We start from the raw sequence: 17,583 nt of genomic DNA on the forward strand, positions 1-17,583 counted from the left end.
CAATTTATTTTAATTTAGATTATGTAAAGTTATTTAAAATTATTTTTATTTAAGTAATAGTAAAAACTAATTGTAATTATGACGAGTGTCAATTTTAAAAATAGGAATTTTTTTATCACACATATCTATCAATCCATCTCTTGATGAACTAGTTTTATAGCAATTAAAAACAAACAATTTTTTTAAATTTTTGTTTTTTTTAATCCATGACCAAACAAATGACTAATGTCTATTCAGCCTTAAAATGCACCAAGACATCAATATCCCTTATACATCATAAATATATTAGTACCTGTTAGAAACAGGATAGCAGAGTGCACAAGATTTTGTTTGGTTAATTAAAATAAAATATTTTTTTCTTTCATTAATTGAAAGAAAATAGCATCAAATTAACAAACCACTTACAGGTGCGGGGGCCATTCCTATGAATAATAAAAATACTCCTCTTAATATAGGAGAGATTCAAGAAGGGTAGCGAATTTTATAGTAATGGTAATTGTTTTGGGGCAGAATTTTACTTCAACATCGTTCGGAATGTGACAAGACTTTCCAAGATCAACAATGGAAGAAGAAGAGAAGATCACAATTTCTATAAAGAAGATCGGATCATGTCCTCCCCGTCAATTGCAAGTTTCGCCAAAAATTCGAGTAAGTCAAGTTTTTCCCCGCAAAATATCTGAGTTGAATTAAGGTCTCTTTTGAATAATCAAAATAAAATTATTTGCTGTGAAATTCATTTCCATTTGAGACACATGCAATTTTTTATTCTGTACATTGTTTGTATTCAGTTTAGATCAACTTTTTATTCGGTCAGGGTTTGTTAGTCACTTTCCATAATTGCTATTAGGTTTTTGTAAGTCGTAACAAAAAAATCTGAAATCAAGGCAATCAAGCACAGACTAGGCTTCCGCGTTGCATGCCAATAGAAAAAATCTTCTGTCAAGGATCTGTGACACAGTTTTGGAAACATTTAAATTTTTCTCACCATACTACACGATCCATCAAATGGATGATTATGTGTGATCCACTGTGACTACGTATACTCGACAGTTTCACAGCCCATTTAAGCCATAGGGATGTTAAAATCTCATCACATATATATTTTAAAGGTTATTGGTTGGAGCGAGAATGTAACCAGTATGCCGAAGACGACAAGTAAGGTATGAAATGGAGAATGGAAAAGGCATAGAGGTATCGTGGAGAACCAATGAATGGACTAATTAAGGTTATATATGGTTCATTCAGGGTTGGGGTTAACTCAAGATTACAATTACATATAGGGTTTGAGTCAAGATTCATTAATATTTCAATTCATGTTAAAAAAACTAAAATAGAATAAAATAGACACCTCGATAATGATTTCTCTTGGCGTTCTCTACATATATTTCTCTAAATATAGGTATGCCAGCAGTATCTACAGAGAAAGGCGGAAACCATCTGGCAGTAAAGTCTAGACTGGATCAAAGAAGTCAGGATTGTAAAATTTTCCTACAAGTATGCTCCGAAAAGGAGACGCATCAATGACATTCACTGGATCAAGAAGCTTGATGGAAGCAAAATTGAGGAGCGAGAAGAATCCTTAAGCGAGTGTTTAACTCTTACCCAAAAAACACTAAGACAAATAACTGCATGAATGAAGTCATTGAAGCAGATTTTAATGAGGTTGTTTTTGTCTAGAAAGAGACAAAGTTGAAGGGCCTTATATATTTCGTACACAGTTCATTCAAGAACTTTGAGAGATGATAAACAAGGATCTTGATGTGCTTCTGTACTGCTAGTCTGTTATTTATCTTGCAACAGCAGAAGCTAACAGCTTGGATCCATCAGACCAATGCCAGCATGCAAGATGGTATATAGAATTATGTCCAAAATCATAATTAACAGGATCCAACTGCTGTCATCAAAAATCATTTTCTCAATCCAACAATGCATGTAAGGGAATATAAATCTTTCAGCACATCTTATCAATGCATAAGATTCTATATTCCATGGTCTCCAAAAAAATGTCTGACATTAATCAGGCTCGCTGTAATTGAATTGTTTGATAAGAGGCTGGAGTAACTGGGTGATGATTCTGAACAAAATAAACCATGATGAATTCCATTCAGAATTAATCCAGTGGAAAGATACTTGCATCATCACTCCTACTTTTGTAGGCATATGAAATTGAAATTATTGACCCTTATATAACTTTCGTTAAGGACTGTTGCAAGGAGATTTATTGTCAGCATGCCTCCTCATCATCATGGAAGGACTTCAATTTTCTACCAGTTAAAGCCAAGATAGAGAACCACATGTACTGTTTCACATGAAGAAAGATATACAAATCTATAGTTTATGATTACACACTATTACTATCCACTGTTATCTTGTGAGAAGTAAGGAATTTAAATTTTTATCTTATCGCCTACCAGAAAGCTATAGGTTGACAAAAATATGAAAAATCTAGATTATTTTCTTAAATAGCCTTGCCCAAAAATTGAAGAATGAAATAATTAAGTTATTAGGTTCTAATGTTCCACAAATGGCCACCAAATACCTAATCTTTGCATTTAGAAGAAGCACAGGTTTGGCACAATGAAACAGCCTAATCACTAAAGTCAAAGCAAATTTAGCAATTATCTTACATCCCTCAACTTTTAAACCGACTTTTCAGTTTTCTGACAAAAATACTTCCTTTTTTCTTGCATATTGCTATTTTAATACTCTTAACTTTAGATGAATGGTCCAGCTACTTTTTAATGAAGATTTATATCAGTCGGTTACTAGAGGTTGCTCTTCTGCAAGTAAAATCCAAAGGGCAAACTGAATCCTTTAGCTCTTTAGTCCAAAAAGTCTTCAGGCCAATTCATTAGCAGCTTTACTTATAAAATTTAAATGAATTCAATGAAAATTTAATTTTATAAGTGGTTTAAATTAAATTGAAAACATATTCTATACAATTCTTTATTAAGAATTTTTTGCTCAATTCATTCTTAAAACTTATGTAGGTATCTGAATTGCGAAGGTTGGTTGGAGCAGAGGTTAATTTGCCAATTGAGCGCCTGAAACTTTTCTTACATGGTGCAGTTTTAGATGATACAAAAGGTGGTCGGGAAATGCATGTCAATCTTAATGAGAGTGGTATGTTATATCATATCTGTCCAGCGACAGGGCTTGAAAGAACACTCCTTTTGTCTCTTTTTATTGAACATTTTTTTAGTGGAATTTTGAAGAGTGTAGATCTCTGGAATACATGAAATATTTCATAGATGAACTCAATAACATGAACATTTGAAATGAAGGAAACTAGGATGTTTTAATGTGTCTGTTGGTAAAAGGTAGCACATTTTTTTTGCAAATTCAAAGCTAAATTTTAACTTTTGTCTATTCATCTAATCTAACAAAAATTTAAAGATAAGTCGAGATGTTTGACATGTTTGACTAACTTTAACCCACAGCTTTATTCTTTTGAAATCAACGTCAGTCAATTCAGATTTCATTTTGAACTTCCAATTCAATTCATCTATAGCTTGCAGTCAATTCTGAAAGTACATTTCTAAATCTTCTTTGATTAGAATAAATGGGTTTGAGACTTTATTGTTATTAGCAAATTAAACCCAAAAGATTGCCTCAATATTGCACAGAGTGAAATTTACACATAAGCATGATTGCATCTGTGTGCTTTATCTGGCACTTACGAGTTTAACAAATTACTAACAAACTAATCAAATATGCTATGTTTACAAACAAATAACAAGTAATAACAAATGTAAAACAACAAACAATAAAATAACAAACTGAATACATGGGTAAATGATTTAATATCCAACATTCCCCCCTTATTGCATCATTGTTTTAAAGTACTAATAAGAGAATCCTGAAAAGTTTTAAACTTCACATGAGCAAGAGGCTTGGTGAAGATGTCAGCATGCTATGTCTGAGTAGAGCATAATTGAAGCTGAATATTGTTTTGTTGAACATGCTCTTTTATGAAGTGGCAGTCAACTTCAATATGTGAGAAACCACTCTTTCTGTCCTGTCATGTGCTTTGTAGCACCTTATTCTTTTTGTACCTTTGGCTCACTAGCCACCAATGCTTGTTTTTTAGAAGACTTGATGAGACCATTTTGAATTAACTTTTCTTCCTCTTGGATTAGAAGATTTGAAAATGCATCAAATTTAGGTTCAACATATGCTGCTCCCATAGAAAGCTGGTAGATATGAAAGCCAAAAATGAATATTGGGTACTTGGGACCAAGGCTGGATGACACATTTAGAGTCAATTGTAAATCCTCCAAAATATTTTTCAATCCTTTAGTCGTGTTCTTAGCTGCTTAATATTGGAGATGTTATCCAAATGCTTTGCATTGGTGCCACCTTTGGTAACTTGGTTTAGTAGCCAAGTCACATTAGAGAAACCAAGTAAAAATGTCTTGCAAAAACTTGCTAAGAAGTTGTGAAGCTCTTTGATATTCTTTCATTGTGATCAATCTTGGATGACTTGTATCGTGGTCAGGTCTACATGCACTCTTTGTGCATCTAAAATGCATTTTAGATACTATATCTGTTTCTTGGCAAATGAACATTTCTCCATGTCTGCATATTGTTTATGCTTTAGCAAAGTGTCGAGCACTTCGTATATATGGTGCATATGGTCAACTCAAGTTTTCCTGAAAATTAGGATGTCATCAAGGTAGACTACAACAAAAGAAGTGAATGGTTTGAGAATGTCATCCATCATCCACATGCAATTGGAGCATTAGCTAGGCTGAATGGCATGACTAACCATTTGAATAAATCTTCTCTTCCCTTGAAAGCTGTCTTCTAGATGTTTGTAGGTTTAACATGAATCTAATGATACCCAAACTTGGATTGATTTTGTTGCAGAACTTTGCATTAAATTGATTTTGGTGTAGAGCTTTGCATCATTGAGCTGGTCCATTATGTCGTCAATCCTTGGAAAGAAGGTAGTAGTTCTTCATTGTGAGCTTGTTGAGAGGTCTAGTCAACAGACAACCTCAATGTGGCATCCTTTATGCAAGCACAATTGAGCTATCACAAGGTGATGAGTTGGACCTGAGGCATCTTTTATCCATGAATTTATGGATTTGTCAGTTGTTTTGCTCATACTCTTGAGATGATCATGGCATGAAGAGGTATTAGATAGAGTTAGTCCAAGAATCAAATTGATATTATGTCCTACCTCATAATGTGTATTCACTCCTGTTGGTGGCTAAAGGATGTCCTTGCTGTCTACTAGCTTGCAATTCAAATTTGAGGTCGTTGCCAATGTAGTTGGAGGAAACATAGTATGTTTTGATGCTGCAAGGATGTTCTTACATTTAGGTCTCACTATCAAAATCGTAAACTTCTTACTAGAACTTACTAGCTTTTGACATTGTTTGATGTCAACTAGTGATAGCTTAGGTATTGCCTTAACTATGTATTATCTTCCATTATCAACATTTATGACAACATTTCTTGAATTTGCTTCATAAATTGCGTGTTGATGGTAAAGATATGATTATCCAAGTAATACATCACATACCTCTAATGGAATGACATCACAAAGGACTATATCTTGAAAAGGCTTAATGTTGTGCACCAATTAACATTGCCGAGTGATGCATTTCTCAAGCCCACACTAAACCATAGTGTGATTGTGGGTGAGGCTTTGGTGGCAAGGTCAATCTTTTATTTGCTTAGGAGAAATCAAGTTCTTTTGACTTGCATTATCAACAATGAAATACATTGTTTGACCATTGATCCACATTTGAGAATGGAATAATCTTTATGCTTCTTGTGTTTGCAAGGGAAGTAGAGATGTTTGTTGTGGCCACCATGGCACTAGGCTTAGATTCCATGATTTGTTTACCCTTGTCTTGTGTTGCAATGCTAGTACCTATTGCCTAAAGTTGTGCAAGTAAATTTTTTGGAGCATGACATGGTTTTGTGGAATGAGTGTTGGAGTTATGAATTGTACACCACTTTCTAGTTGTAGACTACATATTTTAATCGTTTTGTGGTTTGTGCTTTTTTTGGGATGGCTTTGAGAGCCATTCCTTGGTTTGAAATTTTGTTTGGAGGGCTTAGATTAGGCTTTGGTCTAAGATTTAGAATCTTCTATCTTCATCTTGACTTTGGCCTTTGCTTCAAATTTGTAACAAATGTGTAGGCTTCTTCAATTGAAGAGATCTATAGGAAATCCATATTTGATTGGATGTGTGGTCTCAAGTTTGACCTATACTTCAAAACAAGGTTCTGCTTTGAATTTTGAACACCTAGTTTGGACACCAATGTATGGAATGTAGGTGTATTCCTATGCAATTGGTCTTGGCCTGATGCAACTAAGAGAACTTGATGTATTGGTCATAATAGTTTCCAATTGGATAGAGGGTTCCTTTGGGTCTCTTTGAGGGCTGCTACGAAACCATTCCATGTGTCTACTATTGGAATAATAAGGATCCCATAATGAAGTTGTGCATACTTCAAAGGATCAACCAAGAAACATGCCTTCCACAAGAAAATGTTGCAACAAGAGTTTGCATGAACATGAGATTGAATTGATATGAAAATGATTCAATTGATATGCTACAATGTACAAATGAGCCATGCTTATATAGGCAAGAGCATGAGGTAGGAGCACACAAGATGCGGATGTCTTAATCCTATGTGAAGTGACAACTACCTTGTTACAAACATTAAATACATGATGTATTATTATTAATGCCTTAAGAAAATATTAAAGAATGAGACATGAGTCATATCTTCTAGAATGCCACCTAGGATAACTAACATGATCCTATGAACAATATTAAATGACAAGCTACATAAAGCAACTTTATGACAACTAACTTATGCTAACTAGCCTAAGTAAGCTTAACATGTAAATGACATTTAACGACAACTAACTAGTTAGGATAAAATCATATTCACACCAACACCCCGCCTTAAATGCAACTTAAGGAGTGAGATTATTATGCAAATGATGCAAAACTAATATGAAAATGCAATATGGGTCTCGACAACTAGGCCATGTTAGGTACCCATGCACAACTAATCATGCAACTGATCTCTCACAAACGAAGAGAAGGAGAAAATCCCATTGGATAAAACTCCTTTCAAAAAAAGAGATATGCAAATCATGTACAAATGAAAGACGAGGTGATGAATGGAGGTCTCAACATCAATACCCCCAAGAACTACATCCATCACGAGAATCCAATCGATAGCCTCCCCATAGGAGGGAAAGAGAGGGACTATGTAGCCCCCCATAATGAATAATTGCTTGCAAGAATGGTAAGTGTTTGAAAACAAAACAAGATCCAATGTTTAGAAACCACTTTTCTCCCCTTAGGAAGAAACAAAGCCATGTATAGATGTAGGTATGCTTCCCATTGAGGATATGCTATGAAAGATGGAAGTATGAAGAATGATGATGATGTCTCTGAAAATTGCTCACGTGTCTCCTTGTCCAAGTGATATGATGATGCCACAATCCAATTAGGTACATGCCCAATCAAAAAAGGTGACAAATAGGAATGATATGGAAATTGATGTAGAATAAGCTCCAAAGACGAAAATGCTGAAATATGCCCTCCAACCAAATCTGAAAAACAATGATAGTCCTGCTGATTAGGAATGATGGAAGTCTCAATCAATGACTTTGGATAAGAAGTCAATGGAAGTGAAGGTGGATCAACTATCATTGAAGAAGAATCAGCTATCTCTGAAGCAACCTCATTTGAAGTCTCAAAATACTCCAAAGTATCAAATTCCCTAATAGTATCACAATCATTGGGTATCCTCTCTGAAGGGAGAAGAGGCACATTGCAATTTGAAATAGGATCATCTGGGAATGGCTGAATATCATGATCTCCATGTAACTCCCAAATTTTAGTCCAAAGAGCATGAGGACACTCAAAATCAATATCATGATCTCCATTAACATTTTTGGACATTAGCATCATCTGGGAATGGCTGAATATCATGATCTCCATTAACATTTCTGGACATTAGCATCCTCCTAGCCTGTGCGCAAATGAGAGGTTTGGAACAGGGCATGGACATCCAAGGATAAACGATAGATGGATTTAGTCAGATGTAGCTGCAATTGATCTGCTAGATGTGTATGCAGAAAGTGTACGCATAGACAAGGCACGCGAACTGCTTGACAAAATACCTCCAAAAATTGTTTGACCGAATTAGGCAGGTGAACTGTTTGGCAGAATGCCTCAAAGAAATATTGCCTCATGGAACTGTTTGGCAGATTAAGTTTTTCCTTTGCGTGGAGTAGCATCATACTATACTATTCACTTTTATTATGCAATGCGATGTTTGCGGAGGATTCAGAGCACGTTTAGCAGCGAGTATGGCAATAATCAACACCACGCCGTCGCTTCAACTCTCCCTGTCGTTCCCTTCAGACCTTACAATTTTGGCTACTTTTTAGTTTCAATTTTTTCATTACTAGCATTTGCCAGTTGATAGCTGACAGGACATTAAAGGAATGGCGAACAAGCAGATGCGATGGGCAAATGTGCCATTTGACGATCATGATTTGGCTCAACTACAAACTTCTGATCATTCTCCTCAATGGGTTGTCAAGGATGGTCGCTGGCGTGACTTGGCTTATGACAAATTCCTGCCGGCTTCGTCATATTTTCGCAAATTTACAGGTAATTCTATTCCAAAACTTTCGCGTTCTTATTATAAATCTTCTGTTCCCAAGGCATTAATATTTCAGGGCATTCTGGGTCCTCATCCTGTTGATCACCCAAAGACTCCTTTTAAGCATTTTCATTCCTTTTTTGGTTCTAAAAAACCTAGGAAGCATAGGTATGTTTCGCCTCAACCGCCATTCGACATCTGTGATGGCTCCCCACGTCCTGATGGTTTTTCCCCATTAGCTTCTTCTGGATCTCCCTCCCAGGATTGTAATCCTTCCCTCCCATCTTATGTCACCTGGCCAAATAACACTTTGGTTTCGAACCCTCACTTCCTTTCTTCCCCGAATGACATTCATGTTGCTAAACGAGCTCCCTTCCATCCAAATCCACTTCCCCATAACTCTCCCTTTGCATTTTCCAATTCGATAAGGGGTAATCCACATTCTTCTATGCAGTATAAGGTTATATTCCCCGATTACATGATTCAGGACTCTGTGAAGTTATTGCGTTCTACTGCCCTCATTGGTAAGCTTCTTTCTCCGGTTTCTTTTGGTAAACTGTTAACATGGGCAAAGTCTAATTGGGATGGTATGAAGGATTTATTTTTGTTTGATAAAGATTCTCTATATTTCACTGTGATTTTCGATTCTGAAAAGTATAGGGATTGTGTGCATAAATTTAAAGGGTGGTTTTGTTTTGGGATAGGAATTTTTACCTATGCTTGGTCTCCTCATTTTGATATTCAATCGGCGAAGCCACAGTTTATGCCCTTCTGGGTAACTTTCCTGGGTCTTCCTTTGGAGTATCGTGATATATATATGGTTGAAATCTTGGCAAACAAATTGGGCAATTTTATTAAGCATGATTTAGTTCCTTTCGAATGACCTCATCTTTTGGTTAGGGTTTGCTTGTTATTAAATCTGTCTAAACCCATTCCCTCTGAGATTACTATTTGCTCCAAATATGGTGCATGGATTCAACCTATGGTGATTCAAGATTCGATCGCTATTCATTCTTGTGCTCCGTTACTTGGCCATTTCACCTCTCAATGTTGTGGTGATTCTGATGCACCTTTACAAGTTTGTTCAGATTTTTCATCTGATTTTCACCAATGTTCCCTTTTTAAAAGCAAGGATCGTCAGTCTTTAAAGGATCATAATGTTAAGGATTCTGCTCCTTTACCTCTTTCTGTTACATCTCTCGTTCCTTTTTTTGGATATACATTATGTGATGTGCCTCTGATGGATTTTACTTTTCTCTGCGCTCTGGCCATGTTCTTCTCTGTTCTGTCTGCCATTCATCGGTTTTGTTCTGTTAAGTTTCTTCCTAGTTCTTTCAAGGATTATTGGTCTTCTGAATTTTGTTTTGAACCTTTTCTGTTCTCCTCTGCGAGTTTTTTTCAAATTTCTTGTCCTTTGGTTCCGTTTCCAAAATTGTTGTTACCTTCGAATGGTTGCACAAACCATTGTTCTGTTAATTCTTCTCCTCATTCTTCTTTTGTGGGTCTGGCGGATGATACCAAAATTGTTCATAGTTTGATTTTTGATAGTGATTCTTTTTTGCCCATTCCAAGGTCTCCTTCTTCTCTTTCCATTTCTGAAGAGAAGATTCAGCTTATTGCTTCAGATATTTTATTTTCAGTTTCTTCTGATCTATTTGATGAGATTGTTGCAAAGGAATTTCCTGAATTTTCTTTTTCTTTTGCTTCTGCCTCTTCGGGGCCTGTCCATGATGGTTGTCATGTTTCCTCTTCTCAGCCAAGTTCAGTTGAAGGTGTGGATGCAAATCTTATTGATAGTCCTTCTTCAATTGTTTCTAATGTGTATGGATTTGATTTCTCTCAGAAGCTAGCCTTGGAGCAATCTCCTTCTGTTTCCCCCCTTATTGGTAAAACTCCTAAGAAGAGGGGTCGAAAGCCAAAATTGGCTAAAATAAAGGAGGAGATTGCAGCTGGTATTCAATCCACTATTGTAGAGAAATTTTCTTCCCATGTCAAAACAAGGAGGGCATGTTGCTCTCCTTGTGATAAATGAGGATTTTATCTTGGAATGTCAGGGGCTTAAATGCCCGTGACAAAAGGGGAAGGATCAAGAAATTTCTTGATTCTTTAAAAGTGGACATCATCTTATTGCAAGAGTCTAAACTTTCTCAAGATTCTTTTGATAACATAATTTCCAAATGGTCACTTTGGAAAGCTGTTCATGTTCCTTCTTTGGGTGCTTCTGGTGGTCTTACAACTTTATGCAATCCCAAATCAGTCAAAGTTGAGATGTTATCTTTTGCTTCTCATTGGCAGTTGTTAAAGGTTGACTGGTTTGAAGTCTCTTTTGTTTTGTTTAATATTTATGGTCCGACTTCTCCTTCAGATAAAACCGACTTATGGGATTCCTTATCTGAATTGTTTTTACGATATGATGATTTTTTTATTGTGCTTGGGGGTGATTTTAATGCTCTCCTTTCCTCGAATGAAAAAAGAGGGGGTAATCCTACAGCTCAGAAGGTTATTAATGACTTTTCTTCCTTTGTACAAAACAGTGCGTTATTCGATATTTTCCCTTCTAATGGTTCTTTCACTTGGACTAATAGGAGATCTAAATGCCAGATTTCCTCTCGCCTTGACAGATTTCTTATTTCCCTAAACCTACGTTTGAGCAACTTTTCCTTTTCTTCTGAGATTCTTACCTCCTCAGATTCTGACCATTTCCCAATTTTGCTCAATTTTGATAAATTGGATCATGTTCCCTCTGTTAGACCTTCTTTTAAGTTTGAGAAAATGTGGTTCACTCATCCTCATTTTCTTTCTTTATTAAAGCAATGGTGGATAAGTGCTCCGTTTTGCAAAGGGACTAAGATGTTCCAGTTTTATTCCAAACTGAAATTCGTGAAATCTCAAATTATGGCTTGGAATAAATTGGTCTTTAAGAATATTTTTCATGAAAAAGAGGCAGTTGCCAATGATTTGAAGGTTGTTAATGAGGGGATTATTAGACATGGCACTAATTCCTCCACTAATGATGCTCAAAAGAAATTGCAAGCTTACTGGGAGATCCTTTGCTCCCGGGTTGAAATCTATTGGCAGCAAAAATCTCGTGAGGTTTGGCTTAAAGAAGGTGACAGGAATACTGCCTTCTTTCAAGCTGAAGCCAAGCTTAAAAGAGCTGCTTCTACAATTTTTAGTATTAAGGATTCTAAGTCTGGTTATGTCCTTAATTCAGATCAGCAGATTAGAGAGGAGGGGGTGTCTTTTTTTAAGGAATTGTTATCTCCTTCGTTTTCTTCTTCCTCCATGGATCATCATGTGGATTTGCTTTTAGATTCTATCCCCTCCCTTGTTTCCCATGAGGATAATGACTTTCTTATGAGGCCTTTTTCTTTAGATGAGCTTCATTCTGTTGTTTTTTCCATGGCCCTTGACAAAGCTCTAGGTCCTGATGGGTTTACTATCTTGTTCTTTCAGAAATGTTGGGATTTTATTGGTTTTGACTTATTAATGGCTTTGGAAGAGTCTAGGAGGGGTGGGTATATCCTAAAAAATTTTAACATCACTTATATTGCCCTTATCCCAAAATCTAAGAATCCCCAAACTTTTGCTGAATTTAGACCCATTTCTTTGTGCAACTCTATTTACAAAATCTTCACCAAGGCTATTTATTTAAGACTTAAAATTCTCCTTCATCATATCATCTCTCCTCAACAAGGAGGTTTTGTTTCGGGTCGGGAAACTCATGAGGGAGCAATTGTTGCTCATGAAACTTTACATTCCATAAATACGTCCAATATCCCAACTTTTGTGGTCAAACTTGATATGATGAAGGCTTATGATAAAGTTTGTTGGGCTTTTTTGCTCAAAGTTTTGAGAAAATTTGGTTTCTCTGAAAGCTGGTGTAAATGGATCAAGAGTTGTATTTCTACTGCTTCATTTTCTATTATCATTAATGGAGCTCCCTCTGGATACTTTTCTTCAACCCAGGGTGTTAGACAAGGAGATCCTTTATCTCCTTTCTTTTTTATCATTATGGCAGAAGCTTTTAGTCGATTGGTTATTAAGCAAAGGGATCTGGGCTTTTGGCAAGGGGTATTAATTCCTAACTCTGATATGTCAATCACTCATAACTTTTTTGCCGATGATACACTTTTATTTGGGTCTTCTTCTATCCATGAGGCTACTCATATTAAATTTATTCTGGATACTTATATTGCTGGATCTGGCCAACAGATTAGCCCCCATAAATCCAAGATCTTCATTTTTAATACTCCTCAGTTGGTGGCTGATAGACTTGTGAATATCTTAGGTTTCCCAGTAGACTCTCTTCCTTCTACCTATCTGGGGATTCCTTTCTTTATGGGATCTGCTAAGTCTTTTATTTGGAATTCGGTTATTGAGAGACTTAAATCTCGTATTTCTGCTTGGAAGGCTAGGTGGTTGTCTCTTTCAGGTAGGATACTTCTCATTAAAACAGTCCTATCTACCATTCCCAATTACTATATCTCAGTTCTTCAAGCTCCCAGATCAGTCATCTCTCAAATTGAAAAGATTATTCGATCTTTTCTTTGGAAAAACAACATGACAGAAGATAAAAAAATTCCACTGATTTCTTTGACCAAGATGTCTCTTTCCAAGCAAGTTGGTGGTGCTGGGATTCATGACTTATCTAAAAGAAATAGGGCTTTTGGGGGCAAACTAGTTTGGTCTATGTATACTAAGCCCCAATCTTTGTGGTGCCAAATTATGCAGGCTAAATATTTGGATTCCCAGATGCCTGCTAGGATCTTCACAATTTCTAATCCTCCACAGGGGTCTGCTATTTGGAACTTTATGATCTCATGTAGGGAAGTGGTCTCTAATTTTCTCTCCTGGCAGGTCCATTCGGGGGAGAATATTCTTTTTTGGAAAGACTCCTGGAATGGCTTTCCCCCTCTTTCGCAGCATGATTCTCTTGCTTCTGTTTCAGTTGTTCTTTCTCAATCATGGGGACTTAGATTGGTTGATTATGTAGATAGTGTTGATCTGTTTTCTCACAAAGTCTCATGGAAGGATCCCTCTACTCTGCCATTGTCCTTGCAGGAAATTCAAAATTTTAAATCTGTTTTGCAAGACCGAGTGGCTTTCCTTTCTAACATCAAAGATCAACTTATTTGGTGCCCTTCTAAATCGGGAAACTACTCTGTTAAAGAAGGATATTTTGCTGTTCAACAAATGGCCAATCAAAATGCTCCTCATCGTGCCTTTTTGTTCTGTTGGAATAACTCAGTATTACCTAAAGCTGGTGTTTTTTCCTGGCTCGCGTTGCAAAATAGAATTTTGACTAGTGATCGTTTAGTCAAATTTAATATTGCAGCCTCCTTTTCTTGTGTCTTATGTGGTAAAGCTCTTGAAGATGTCAATCATCTTTTTCTTCATTGTGAGTTTGCGAGTAGTTGTTGGCATTTTGTCCTACAAAAGTTATCTCTTTCATTCCCTTTACCTTTATCTTTATGGGACATGTTTCAGTCTTGGCCAGTTTTGTATTCATCTTCTCTATTTGCTTGTTTGTGGTTTATAATTCCCTCTTCAGTCATATGGGCCATTTGGTGGGAAAGAAACAAGCGCATTTTTAGATGTGACTCATCGGATTTATCGGTTGTTTTTGGGATTTTGGAAAGAAGTATTATTGAGCAAGTTAATGCTCATGTCCAGAAATATTTTAACATGAATTCAGAGTTCTCTTCTTGGGACAATTTTATGATCTCTTCTTGGAAAAGTATCATTATTCCTGTATCGCCCGCCTTTCCAAGGATTCGGAAAACCCCTATAGATAGAAATTCCATAAAATGGCATCCTCCTAATGCCCCTTTTTGTACATTGAATTTTGATGGATCCTCCCGTGGAAACCCTGGTAATTCAGGAATAGGGATAGTTTTTTGTGATCATTTGGGTTCTTTATTAGCATTAAAAGCTATGCCAATTTCTCCTGGCACAAATAATATGGCCGAGGCTTGTGCTCTTTTAGAAGGTCTTGCTATGGCTAAGGATTTAAATTTGAAATACCTTCATATTGAAGGTGATTCAGCTATTGTCATTAATGCTTCAAGGCAAGAAAAACTGATAATTGGCATTTCTGGTATATTCTTGAACAAATATGGACTCTTCTTGATATGTTTGAGCACCTCATCATCTCGCATGTTTATCGTGAAGGTAATGCATTGGCTGATTGCCTCGCTAATATGGGTTGTGACAAAATTGTTATTGATTCCTCTCGATTGGGGGGTGATTTGATGAGCTTCCCAAACCTAATAATTATAGCCCGTAGAGAGTTGAGGATTTAATCTTTCTTATTATATGATTGCTTGTTTATACGAGCTGATATTCTCTTCTCTTGGTGAGGCATTTCTTTTCATAATTCCATTTGGTTTTGATTTGAGGTACTTTGCTTTACTTGATCATCACTTGGCATTCATTAATGATGAGTTGGTTGTTATTGATGTTGTTCGTGTGTTTGGTACTCTCTTTTGGTGCGAAATATGGAGATATTTATTTTCACATTGGGAATTCGTCCTTCATATGTCATTTAAAGTTTGACGTAGCGTTGTTTTCATGATTATCTTTGTATGCCGTTTCTTTTGGTTTGTCAGTTTTGTATGATATATCTCCTCTTTCTTTTCATTTACGACATAAAAATTTTGAGCTTCATTTCTCTCTAGCATTTCCGCATTCACCTCTTCTCCTTTGGCATTTGTCTATAATGGCGGACCGCAGATCTCATGTCGTTGGTGTCAGTCATGTTTTGGAACCTTGCGTTTCTTGTAAATTCTCTGCGTTCTGTAGTATATATATTTTTTGGTTGCAGTTGTTTTTTGGTGCAGGGGCATGTCAATTTTGATTGCAGGAGTTCTTTGTTGCAGGGCATTCAAGATATCCCAGGAACTTATTTTGTAAATAAGCTTGCATGCTCCTATTCTGTAAAACGAGCTTGCATGCTCCTATGTTGATCTCTATTTTGTAACTAGCTTCGGCTAGAGGATTGTTCACTACTTCTCTTCTATAATCATGTTGATGAGCAATGAGTAGAGTTTTTCTTGCTGGTTCTTTTCTCTGGGAGCTCAGTTTGAACCAGTTTTTAAATATATTGTAAAAATTATTTATTATTAATAAAATATATCAAGTGGCATTGCCACCTTGCCAAAAAAAAATCAAAAAACAATAAACTCCAAAATGTCATCATCTACATGCATAGCAATAACTCCTAGTACATGATCCCTTTTCAATTCCAAGCAAATCGCTTACTAGGTGTGCCAGGTAGGGGAACCAGATTATACAAGTGTGGTAACAAATGAAGCCATCTAAGATGAGTTATAATGCCATCTCTCCATTGTTTATAGTCCCCACTCTTCAAGATGATCAAAGAAGGATAAAATGAAAAATCTTATATAGACTGTGACAATTCTTCAAAAACTCAAAAATAGAACCATCACATGAATATAGAAACTTTCAAATATGATGTGCAACTAAAAATGAAGCCCCCTAACAAATTCTACTTCTCCAAGAAGCAGGATGTCCAAGTTATCAAGCAAATGCGCTAATATGAAAAAAACTCAATAGATAGTTGTGAGATTTTGCCAAGATTAAGAGCTCAATGAAAAGTACAAAATAGAGAGACAAAATATAAGACAAGAATAAACTGTATTCTCATCAATAGATAAAAATAGTTGTTACATACAATGAGTATGAGCCTGCATATATAGGCAAGGCTATATGGATATGTGAGCACGCAAACATGACATGTGGTTCAATAAGAAACAAGGGTAGGTAGGAAACAGGTGTGGTAGGTAGGAGAAACAATAAAATATTCCACATGAGGTGGATCACCCACCGAACCTCATGTGGAATTAGCACTCCACAATAAGTGGATATGATAGAGTAGTAACAAGATCACACCATAAAAGGTGGAAATTCTCCTACACACTATATCCCAATGTGGCACAAACACCCAAGTATCTCATACCCAAACTACTATGAAATGCATTATCTTAAGTAAACTTAAGTAAGGTGTAATAATATCCATGATGAATAATTATTTACACCAACAATAGTACCTGGTGTTGAATCCGGAAAAAGTGCATGGACAAAAATGATAGAGCTTTTCAATACCTTTCCAATGATGTAAGAACGATGGAAATCAAAGATTGTGGCAAAAAGTTATGAGCTCGGGGGTCCAAATAGAACGGTTGACTTCAAGCTGCAATAAATGCTGATAAATGGCAAAATTAGGCGAATTAACCTACACCACTGCAGGGTTGGCAAAACCAGCTTTCCAATGAGATATGGAACGTAAAAATCTGATTCCATATGTCCAAGATATGCTTTGTGGAAAAAAATCACCTATATTGAGCCCAATGAAAAAAGAGAGGGCCGGATTAAGCCCTAGGCGGATTGACCCTTGGATGTTGATGTGACCAGCCTGTTTCAAAATGCAAAAATAAAAATCTCTATTCTAGCAATAGCTCAATTCTGCGATACAGGAAGGGGTTTACAAGGTCATAGCTCTAATAGCATGTTTGAATAATAAAGAACCTATAATGAAGTTGCTCATACTTCAAAGGATCAATCAATAAACATGCCTTCCACAAGAGAATGTTGCAACAAAAGCTTGCATGAACGTGAGATTGAATTGATATGAAAACGATTCAATTGATACGATACAATGTAAAAATGAGCCTTGCTTATATAGACAAGAGCATGAGGTAGGAGTACACAAGATGTGGACATGTGTCTTAATTGTATGTGATGTGGCAACTACCTCGTTACAAACATTAAATGCATGATGCATTATTATTATTGTCTAAAGCAAACATCTCTATTCTAGCAATAGCTCAATTCTTTGATATGTGAAGGGTTTTACAATGCCGTAGCTCTAAAACCATGTTGGTATAATAAAGAACCTATAATGAAGTT

At 36.2% G+C, this 17,583-nt stretch overlaps 1 protein-coding gene across 4 annotated transcripts in view; it reads left to right on the forward strand.

The window, feature by feature from the left end:
* The first annotated feature begins 326 nt into the window (after window positions 1-326).
* LOC131061089 (uncharacterized) overlaps window positions 327-17,583 on the forward strand; it is a 51,300-nt gene continuing 34,043 nt past the window's right edge. The window contains exons 1-2 of one of the 4 annotated variants that reach the window (XM_057994604.2): window positions 327-648; window positions 2,991-3,123. In XM_057994604.2, coding sequence (XP_057850587.1) covers window positions 562-648; window positions 2,991-3,123 — 220 coding nt within the window. In that variant the 5' untranslated portion in view covers window positions 327-561. The remainder of the gene's footprint in view (window positions 649-2,990; window positions 3,124-17,583) is intronic. The other 3 variants (XM_057994602.2, XM_057994601.2, XM_057994603.2) reach the window with 3 other exon arrangements.

Source organism: Cryptomeria japonica, chromosome 4 (assembly GCF_030272615.1).
Source record: "Cryptomeria japonica chromosome 4, Sugi_1.0, whole genome shotgun sequence".
NCBI lineage: Eukaryota > Viridiplantae > Streptophyta > Pinopsida > Cupressales > Cupressaceae > Cryptomeria > Cryptomeria japonica.